Source organism: Carettochelys insculpta, chromosome 2 (assembly GCF_033958435.1).
Source record: "Carettochelys insculpta isolate YL-2023 chromosome 2, ASM3395843v1, whole genome shotgun sequence".
Taxonomy (NCBI): Eukaryota; Metazoa; Chordata; order Testudines; family Carettochelyidae; genus Carettochelys; species Carettochelys insculpta.
In genome coordinates this window covers 273,652,682-273,663,826 of record NC_134138.1, presented here as the reverse complement: position 1 = coordinate 273,663,826, position 11,145 = coordinate 273,652,682, and the positions used below count along the sequence as shown (strand labels likewise).

Here is an 11,145-nt window from a genome sequence, read left to right as displayed (position 1 = left end):
CCGTGCTCAGCACTATCTACTGCGCTTGCCGGAGCGAGTGACGTCACGTCCGGTGACCATATAAGGCTCTAACTGAAGAGGCAGGTGGAGAGCTGATGAAAGGAGCGATAGGGACGGATTGCTTACGCAACGGCCATTGTCTAGCTTCCTATTTGATTGGCTGATAAACGGAGAGGCGGGGAAAGATTGCGTACGCATCCCGGTATTGGGTCGCTAGTTGCCAGCCTCCCATGTAATTGGCTGTTTACGGGGCAGACGCTTACAGGATGATTACGCACCAGCCGGGGAAGCGCGCCTTTCCCCGAGGCATGCTGGGAGCTGTAGTTCGGGATGGGGGCGGGTAACCTGAGCGTCACGTTCCTCCTGACGCGCGGGGTGGGCTGAGCTTTCGGCCAATAAGAAGCGCGGGTGGAGCACGCGCCGGCCATAGAAGCCGGCCGGCCTCGGAGTGAGTGACAGCGGGTAGTGTGCGTAGCTGTGTGCTCTGAGGTGAGTGCGGCCTGGGGGAGCTGATAAAGGGCCGGGCGCAGGCGGGAGGGGGAGAGTCGGAGGGTCCTGAGGAGGAGGGGCGTGTGGTGGGCCGGGGGCGTCCACGAAGGGATCGACAGTGGCCTATAGCCGGGCCTGGGGTGGCCGGGGCAGCCGAAGGTCGCGGGGCGGGGCGGGGCGGGGTTGGGCTGCTGGGGTTAGAGCCGCTGGCAGGACACCGGGCGAGGGAGCGGGCCGGGTCGGGGCCTCGGGGGCGGGGGATGAGAGACAGGTGATGGGGGTGGGGGTGGCCGGGGGGGGTTAATCAGGGATCCGGACTAGTGTGCGTCGGCTGGGTCGGGGTGTGTGATGTAACGGGGCAGAAGCCCCGGTCACGGGATGACGTAAGGAGGACGTGCCTTCCAGTAAGAGGGTGACGTAGCGCTGCTTTGCAGTACATAGTGCCCCCCCCCCCCCCCCCCCCCCGACGCCAGCGGCCCTAACATGTGTCCTTGCATCGTCCATTGGGGCCTGGTGGGATGCCGGCTCCAGGCAAGGAAAGTGTAGTTACACTTCTTTCTCTGTCCTCCTCTCGTCGCTTACAGCCTTCCTGGTGGGTAAGGTGCTGAGCATGTCATGGGGTTTGGCTTACTTGCTAAAGATCTGGAACTGCCCTGTGCCATACAAGGCCATGGTTCTTAGGGTGTCCTCCCACCTCCATGTCTTCTCTATGACCTCTGGTGGAGCTGAAGGTCATAACTAAACAAAGGTTATCTGGCATTGGACTAAAGATGCTATGAGAACATGAGTTTAGTTTTGATTCCACTTCCCCCATTTACTGAAGTAAAGCCTTTTGTCTGGCATCTTTTATGGGTGCTATAGGTCTCATTTTATAGTTAAGTATTCAAATTTGTTGTTGCTCCATCAAGAAGATTGTCTTAGCTTCTAAATACCAACAATCAGATTGTATCCATTTGTATTCATTAAATAGTGTGACTTTTCCTTACATGCCTTATGTATGATAAAGTGGTTTAAATTTGGTTGGGAAAAGAAACCATAATTCAAGTGTATGCATCCCTACTAAAACATTAGACATTAAAGCTTGAAAATTATGGTTTGTCATAAGCATGTAAAGTAGCTTCCTTTTTGTCTGAAAGGTCTTTACAAATTTGTGGAACATTTATTCTCATGACAGTTCATTCACACTGCTATGTCTGAGGTGGTAAGCTGTGTGAGGCATGCGCTGTTTATACCAAGCACGTTATTAAGAAAACTGATTATACTCATCCCTCATTAAACAAGTACTTGACTTATGAGTACTTGCTAAAATGAAAAACGCACATACCTATCTTTTGTTCACCAGACAAGTGAACTCTCCCTGCTAATATGAGAATTACCCCAGTCCCCGCAGCCCAAAACCTCTGCTGGCCCTGCACACCCAACCTGCTGCAGCCTGATTACTTCCCACACCCACCTGCCTCATGACCCCAACCTGCCACAGCCTCAAACCCTCCCCGCCCCATGGACTCAACCTGCAGCAGCCGGGACTCACCTACCCCACAGACCCAACCTGCTGCAGCCTCAACACCCCCACCCCCGTCTGCCCCACAGACCCAAACCACCACCAGGTTTTAACCCTCCCTCCTGCTCATGGCCCCAAAATACCCCCCGTCTTAACCCGCTCCAAACCCAAAGATCACTTACCTTTCAAAAGCAGTGCCGTATGCTGGCACTCCTTTGCTGAATTAGGAGCACTTGGAACGAATCAGACTTTTGTATGTATTTGAATGGGAGTTTTTGCCCACTAGCAGAAAGTTGGGAATGAATTATGCTGGTACAGTGAGGGATGAGTGTACACGAAAATTACAACTTTACCACCCTGGATAAGAGGTCTGTAATAGTTACTGAACTGACCATCTAGAGTCAGCTATTCTTGGCTGTGTCTACACGTGCCCCAAACTTCGAAATGGCCATGCAAATGGCCATTTCGAAGTTTACTAATGAAGCGCTGAAATGCATATTCAGCGCTTCATTAGCATGCGGGCGGCAGCCGCGCTTCGAAATTGACGCTCCTTGCCGCCGCGCGGCGCGTCCAGACGGGGCTCCTTTTCGAAAGGACGCCGCCTACTTCGAAGTCCCCTTATTCCCATGAGCTCATGGGAATAAGGGGACTTCGAAGTAGGCGGCGTCCTTTCGAAAAGGAGCCCCGTCTGGACGCGCCGCGCGGCGGCAAGGAGCGTCAATTTCGAAGCGCGGCTGCCGCCCGCATGCTAATGAAGCGCTGAATATGCATTTCAGCGCTTCATTAGTAAACTTCGAAATGGCCATTTCGAAGTTTGGGGCACGTGTAGACGTAGCCCTTGATTGATAGGAAGAACAGTGCTAGTGCCAAAGGCTGAAGAAGGAAGTAGCCTGTGGTGAAAAAGATGCTTTTTAAAATCCTTCCCTATGAATGAGCTCTTGGGAAATAATAAAATTGGGTCACTTGCAAGCCTTTGTATAAAATTTTCATTTTTGTAGTCATCAGGCTGAACACTGCTGTTCTGCTGTAATCAGCTGTTCTTTCACCACTCAGTCTTGATAGGAAAAAAAATTACAACTTGAACTCCTGAACTGTAGATGAAATGATGTTGCAAAAGAAAAATATTCACTGATGTGATAATCCTAAAAGGCTGGCATGTCTCGAATATAAGCTATGATGTGTCCACTAAATAAACTCTTCAAGGTTTGATATCAAGACTTTACCCAGTACTTATGCTCTCTTTAAATAATAGTCTCCTGGCTGTTCGGCAGAAAACTGCGTTGACATAGTTTTAAATTTTCCCTGCTTGTCAAGTGTATGGCTGTCTGACCTATAGTGCCCTACTGTGTTCTCATAAAACATACTTCAGGCACTCTTTCCTCTCCTCCCACTTAAAATCCGGTACCAGCATGAATGAGTAGCTCCATGGCAACAAACTGACATGATGGAAGATGCAACTTTTCAAGGAAATGCTTCTGATCTGAGCTCTCACTGGCTTAGTTTATGGGGGGGGAAAAAAACAGAACTGACTCTGCCTTTCATTAAGGTGCTGGGAACTCATTTCTTTGTCTGTGGTTTTTAATAAAAATGTATAACAGGAAGCTGTTGCCTGATGGCTTTCTATGTCACCAGTTTAATACGGAATTACTCACAAAGTATATTACTACTCTTGTATTGTAAAAGCCACACTTACATTCAGAGCTTTTTGTATTCATAAGCGAATTTAGCTTGGCAGCATAAGTAAAAATTGTAGTACTTACTGTGGATTAAGTCATATGCCATCTCATTAGATCAAGGATTTTCTTACTTTTATCTGGTTTATAACTGAATACAAAATGGAAGTTATTACTTGTGTATATTCAAGGTCTTACTTCCATAGAACTCTCAAACTTGAAAAATTTTGAAATTTAAAGTGGACTTTATTTTTTTTCAGCAGTCAACATGTCTTCTAGTCAGGAATCTGTTCTTCCTCCCTATGAGACTGAGGACAGCCAAGCATCAAAACTGATCAGAAAATCTAAGGAATCGCCCTTTGTACCTGTTGGTAAGTTTCACTTACCTAGTGCAATGCTCTGGAGTAAGACAAGTAAACCTGGGGAAAAAATACAGAGTTGCATAAGTATTCTTATGGGTGGAGAATCTAGTAAACTTAGTCACGCACTACAAACGGGAACCTACTGTGAAATGTTACTTCCTCATTAGGTATTACGCTGTGGTAATTTTGCCCTACCTCTTGTACCTATAATGACATTCTGCCTGAAATAATACTCTTATCAGGTAGCTTTATCAAATGTCTCTGTGTTCTTTGTTGTTTCCTGTGTTTTCCATTTGAAATGATAGTTGATTTTTGGCCTTGCTTTCAAATTTTGGGTAGTGGATCATAAGCTTCGGGTGGGGTGTGGGGGGAGAAGTGTGTTTTACAGTAATCCTAGAGACGTGGCAGTAGAGGACTGTCACAGTTCAGGGTAACGGCACCTGTAGCCTCACAAGGGTATCCATTTGAGCCTGCCAGCACTCCTGGATGTCTCTTCTCATGGAGATGAGTGTGGGTTGCCTTTCTGAACTGGATATTTCCAGGATGAACAATTCACAGCCTTCACTCTTCTTTCTTAGAAAGACAGGCTCTCTATGTGGATCTGCTTGCTTTTTCTTCATACGCTGAGTGCCTATTGTTTAGTTACATGGCTCTTTCAATGCAAGCTTTTTAGTCTCAGCATTAAAGCAAACATATTTTAAAAAAAAAAAATCACAAAAGGCCCTACAGGCATACTTGCCAGAGATCACCCCATCTCCAAGATGAGTTCTGATAGTTGAATGAGTCCTTTTATTAAGTGATGAGATGGTTTTTAAAAAGTGTGAACTTGCATCTTGTTATATTGAGAACAGTAGGCAATGAAGTCTTTTTACTGGAAGAAACGAATTCATGTATCAGCCTGTGGTGCCCCCTCAGGTGAGAGGATAGCCCAGTATCCAATAACCATTTACCCTGGTTTTTCTGCTGAGATCCATAGAAAGGCTTTTGGGTGGACTACAGAGAAGAGTAGTAGGTATAGGGTGTTCTCTTAATGTGGATATTAGTCCAATTTCTGATTGGACAAAGAGACCACTAAAATTGCTTCCTGTGTGAATTAAGCAGCCATCAAGTGATAATGTTTGGTTGATACTAGGCTGATCTGGATGTAAATTGGTGACCGAGGCACGGAATGCTTTGTCCGTTACCAATATCTAGTCATCAGGTTCTCATGGCCTTGGGCATAATGCTGAATAGGCTGCTGGAGCCCAGTGAAAATGTAACTACCTGTATACATGTACAAGCTTTTCCAAGTTTGGCTTGAAACAATTTGCAGATGTTTCAGAACGGGTTCCACAGGCCCTAAATTGCAAGCAATTTTCAATTAAAATTGCTGCTGTATAAATGACCCCCATACCAAGTGCGGGTTTAAGGGTGTCCTGAAAAGGAGACAGGTAACTTGCTCTTATGGTAGCCTCTAGCCAATATTAAAGCAGCTCTCCCATCTATCAAGGCTGCTATCCCCAGCTGCTTATCTAGGAGGAATGTTGTGCAATATGTCAAATCTTGCTTTTTTTTTAAATCCAGTTTTCCATGAATGGAGTGCCAAAATCCTGTTGAGGGTTCAGTCTGGACTAGCTTCTAGGCCAGGCCAGATGTAACTTGAGTGGGAAAGCAATTACTAGTAAACTAATAGCATACTGAAAATGAGCTAACGCTGTAGTTAGTGATAGGTGTTAGTGCTGGAGCTACAACAATATGTGTATGGGTGGGTGATGAGTTTCCCTCTAACTTTTTCCACCCATGGATGAAATAAACTTTATATGCACAAAGGCATGTGCAGATGTGCCCCATCAAATAGAAATACATGTTGCCAGCTGTGTATGGCTGTGGGAGTTTTGCTAATCAGTTGGGCAGCACCTGAATCTCTCCTGGGCAGTCACCCAAGTGCTCCACTTACAGGGACAACTGGATATAAGTAGCTTTTGCTTTAAAAGTGAAGGTTGGCAACTGAAAATTTAATAAGTCTCGTGAGTGTAAAATCAGTGTCATTATTAAACACTTGTTTATTCTGCTTTGTAGGGATAGCAGGCTTGGCTGCAGTTGTAGGCTATGGACTGTATAAACTGAAGCACAGAGGAGATACAAAAATGTCAGTTCACCTGATTCACATGCGTGTGGCAGCCCAGGGCTTTGTTGTTGGAGCAATGACATGCGGTATGTATAAAACTGGCAGCTGTTGTCTAGCCTTAGGTATTTTTTAATGAGAGAAGACTTGCTTTTAAAAGTGTTCTTTACACTAAAGGATGAAATGTCTTGGTGTTGTTTGTAAAACATTAAGTATGTCTAACTGTAGGCGCCCCAATGACCTTGGTCAAGGGACTGATGATGATGATGATGATACATCTAACTGTACTGGAAACTTGTGAACACATACCTTTTTTTAATGAGGCTGAATTAATAAATCATAGAACACTAGGACCGGAAGGGGCCTCGAGAGGCCATCGAGTCCAGTCCCCTGCCCCGACGGCAGGACCAACCACTATCTACACCATCCCTGATAGACATCTAGCTAATCTGTTCTTCAATATCTCCAGCGAGGGAGATTCCACAACCTCCCTTGGCAACTTATTCCAGTACTTGACCACCCTGACAGTTAGGAACTTTTTCCTAATGTCCAACTTAAACTTCCCTTGCTGCAGCTTAAGTCCATTGCCTCTTGTTCTCTCCTCAGAGGCCAAGAAGAACAAGTTTTCTTCCTCCTCCTTATGACACCCTCTAAGATACCTGAAAACCGCTATCATGTCCCCCCTCAATTGGTTTCTCTGCTCAGCATCCTAAAATTAGTGTGCCAGGCATCTAAGTAGCCACATTTGGAAGACATCTCTCCAGTTTTCCCTTCCCTTTTTACATACATGCACAGAATTGCATTAATAGTTAGGCTTTTAGCTTGTCTTCTTCCAAAGGTGCTGAGTCAGTGGAAAAAAACAAAAACCAAAGAATACAATTGCCCTGTGCATTTTGGGGATAATCTCATTTGTTTCTCAACTGTCACTTTCTCCAAAGTTGACAATTACTGAGCCATTTCTCCATGGGAAAGATCAGCAGCTGTCTACAGCTTGGGTCTACATTGACTGTATAGCCAGAGTCCTATCCATCAGATGGTTTCAGGTGCTTGCTCTAAGCCCTACACTTTGGGGGGGCTGATGCTTCAGGTGGACATGGAGCCTGGGCAGCACAGAAACTGGCATCAGCACCATCAGCCTCTTTCTTTCTACCCCATCCGCATTGCAGGGGAGAGTGGGGGCCGGCAGCAGTGATATTGGCCTGACTCCACCTTGTTGGCTTCTGATATGGCTCAAGTGGGAGTGGCGTGGAGCAGAGATGGAAAGAGGCAGCATGGAGTTTGGTAGAAGGGGTGGAGTGGGATTGGGGCCTAGCAGGGTGGTCAGAGGGTTTCTCCAGGCACTCTCCTTCCCCCTGACTGGGACAGCTCTGGGAATAACTAGATAATGAATCACACTGGCTCTCATACCAATAATGTGTAGAGAACAGTGTCCTTCATTTTAACAAGTGACTTATTTTGGCCTGTTACTGCAGTTCTAAATGGGAAGTGAGATTATGAGGAATAGACTCACGTTTTCTTCTCTGGCTAGTAGTCTGCCTGGTTGTAGCTAATTCTAGAAATAGTCCTCCTCCTTTAATGAATGCTTTGCTTATGTTTGCATTTCAGGTGTGTTGTATTCAATGTATCGGGAATACCTGGCAAAATCCAAGAAGTAAGAAAAAGAGGACTGTAACGTGCCTGGTGGTGGTCTATGTATCTTTGTTATGGACCTCACATTGAGGTGTCATTCATTTTTTTTTTTTTTTTTTTTTTCCCCTTTTTTAATAAAACAAAGAGGGAGCAGGGATTAAAAGTCCAAGGATGTGGTTCTGCAGTATTGTACATGTCTTGTGTGTGGCATTGAACCTTTAGGTTGCTGGTCTGACTCTAGTACGTGTTGAGGGTTGTGTATGTGTAACAAAACTACCACAATTGGTTGGCTCTTTTGGGCTGAGGCTGCCATAAACCACCAGTTCTTGGGGGTATTGTTACCACAGTGCCTCTCTTCCCTTTCCAACCCCACCTCTTTACACACAACTGTTTAATTTTTGGCATTCTTGACCAGAAGTTCAAGATCTGTGAATAGACCTGGACTCAAAACTACTTTAGAGACTTAGACTGTCCAGCTCATGGCTAAAGCACATAGGCAAGGCTGCATGGAGAAGTTTGTACTCTTGCCTGTGTTCCTGTCCTGTTGAGAACAGGACTTCGGTCTCCAAGGCTGCAGTCCAGCACTCTCACTGGTACTAAGCGTGCACAAAACAAAATCTACCTTTAGTTTTATTTAAAGTATATGATGATCATTCACTGGTAGCTAAAATAGCTAAACGTATTTATGACACAACATTAACAATCAAGGCCCAGAAGCCTATTTTAATAGGTTATTGACCGCAGCTTTTCAGAGTATTGAATTTGGTAACTGCTCATTTATTTTTGCGGCATTATGTGTGTAATGTAACATTTTGAAAATTAAATCTATAGTGGAAGTGACACAATTTTAAGATTTTAGAGTGCCTGACTTAACTTGTGTGATACTGCTATTTAAATGGAAGCTTTAGACTGCATAGACCTTGGCTTCTGTTATCCTTGGTGTGAGATCATATGGAGCACTTATCTATTAGGGATTTATGGTAACTGTATTACAATCTTGGTCTCAAAGCTGAATGTACTGATGAAATGAAGCAGGAATCTGTAAATTTCTATTTTCTCAAACTTGCTGGCATTCCATGGAAATAGTGTGGTGTTTATATTAAATAAAATAAGCACTTTCTAACACAACCCAGTAAGCACTCTCATTTTTACTGCGTATATCTCATGGGGAGAGCTGAGAGGCATTGCCAGATTCCCATACAAGCAGCATGAGCAAATCTCTTGGGGTAAAACCCAACCCACCTTCAGGCTCTTTGAGTATCTAGTCCCCTCTCAAAGGGGATGGTTGCTACATTACATTAATTGCCTCCTGCCCTAGGATAGGAGGTGGCAGTGATTCTGAACGAGTGGGCTCATGGTTCTGCCTGGCCCCTTGGAAGTGGGTTGGGGGAGAAGATATAGTTGAGGGTACATGGATAGGGGGAGCTTTACTATCTGCATCCCATGAGGGCCTGTAAGGGGTAGTGGTGGGAGGCTGGGATGCTGGCAGGGGCACCTGGGCTTTGAGTGAAGTTATTGATTAAATGGACCACTTCTCTCTGTTGCTCTGGTGGGGGGAGTTGGAATTATCTTGTGCCTTTTGTTTGTGAGAGAGGGGCTGCAGCCAGGGTCCTTGAAGTGGTTGGGCCTGACCTTAACGAAGGTTTATAGGCTGGCTGTTGGCCATTAAGCTAGGCATTGGCATTGGGATGACACCAAGTTGTGCCTTTTGGTAGAGGGTAGCACTAAGCTGTACCTGAGGGATACATGGAGGTGCTGAGCCTGCATCCTGATGAGAAGTTGGCAGTGGTGCTGATGTTTAATTGAAATGTAAAATACTAATGCACTATATCATCAAAAGATGTGCAGCTGTGTGGACACTTCATGCTGCCCTATGCACATCTCTCTGGATCTTTATCAATGTACTGAACTCCAGCTTTTGTGATGCTGCAACGTGACACACAAACTCATATCTCCTGATGAAACTATTTTATTGTTGTGGGACAGGTGCAGTCCAGACAAAATTGATATCAAAATGTGGGATAGGACCAAATTTAGTGTGGATTAACTATCTATCACAGTGTAGTTCATGTGTCTGGCATGTACAGCATGAAGATATGCTTAGGCCCATATATTCATTCAGCTGTGCAGGAGGAAACCTCTGTTAGGAGACAGTTTATAATTAAAAAAGGTAGATCTCTATTTTCCTGACTTCAGAATGATTATCCCATATTTTCCTCTCTAATACTACTAACGTATCTTTTACTGTTTCAATGAACATGTAGGCCTGTTGTGCAAATAGTGGGGAAAGAGTATTCTCCATACCCCCTAGGAAGTGATTCAGAAGGAGGAAGATGTAGAACACGGTCATGCCTTATTGGGTACATGGAATTGTTTCTGGAGTGTGACAGATAAAAACCCACTGTAAACTCTCATCCTGAAAAGTAGAGGTGCTGGGGGTGTGCAGTTCAATAAGAAGAGTACACCAGTTCTAAATGTAAGCCTTCTATAAATGCCAGGTGCCTGCCAGAAGGGCTGGGTTCAGCTCCTGAGGGGTTTCCTGTCAAGGACACAACCAACCAGCTCAAGCCCCCACCCAGTGGCCTGGGACAATTTCACCCCACGTGGTGGGTGCCTGTAAGGCAGCTCTCCCCCCCCCCCCCCCCCCCCACTCCTCACCACAAGTAGAGTCTAAGATAGAAACAGCTCATTTAATGACCATAACCTACCCCAAGTTTACAGTGACAGCTGCAGTATATCTAAGCAAAGAAGAGACAAACCCCTTTAACAAGATACCTTCCCCATATGCTATAGAACCAAGTCTCTTGCTGGAGCTCTTGGCCCTTTACCCCACACACTTGTCTGCAGCATCCCCTTGCTACCACCTGCTGGCCATTGTTTGCCACTGCTCCTGCCAGCCACCTGCTGGTCACCCCCTTACCGATCCCATTGCTGGGGATCGCAGTGAGGCAGAACCCTGTGATTTCAGCTCTGCATAGCCTCAGCTGCTGCTCTGTGATTTCAGCTTTTAATATCACCAGTGTGGGGTTTCCTGAACACCCTAGTATCCAGCTCTATCTCTTAACAGGTGGGGAGGGCTAGGCAAGCCAGGCTTATAGCTATATGGCCAAGACACTCAGCAAGCTAGCTCAGTTAGTACCCCTCCCCTCCTGCTTTACAATGCTTTAAACCAGGTAGCCCTGTGTAATCAATGTCTTACGCAGCTGTGGCAACTGCCCTGTCCCCCACAACAACCCAGAGCATTGATGAGATCTCACAACTCCCACGCTGAGTGTCAGCTTAAATTGTGATTTTACAACATGTTTACAATAGACCAAATCTCATGGCTTACTTGCTACTCATTAGGCTTTGCCTGAAAGATATCACACATGCACACCTTTGCATTCT

General features: G+C 45.5%; 1 protein-coding gene across 2 annotated transcripts; it reads left to right on the top strand.

Annotated features, from left to right (window-relative positions):
• Positions 1-403: 403 nt before the first annotated feature.
• Positions 404-8,886, top strand: HIGD1A (HIG1 hypoxia inducible domain family member 1A). 2 transcript variants are annotated; one of them, XM_074986336.1, is made up of 4 exons: positions 404-489; positions 3,924-4,034; positions 6,084-6,218; positions 7,735-8,886. In XM_074986336.1, exons 2-4 carry the CDS (start codon positions 3,932-3,934, stop codon positions 7,782-7,784), a joined length of 288 nt encoding a protein of 95 aa, XP_074842437.1. In that variant the 5' UTR covers positions 404-489; positions 3,924-3,931; the 3' UTR covers positions 7,785-8,886. The 2 variants fall into 2 exon arrangements, with proteins under 2 accessions (XP_074842437.1, XP_074842438.1); XM_074986337.1 differs by having other exon boundaries at positions 422-489; positions 3,927-4,034.
• Positions 8,887-11,145: the final 2,259 nt, after the last annotated feature.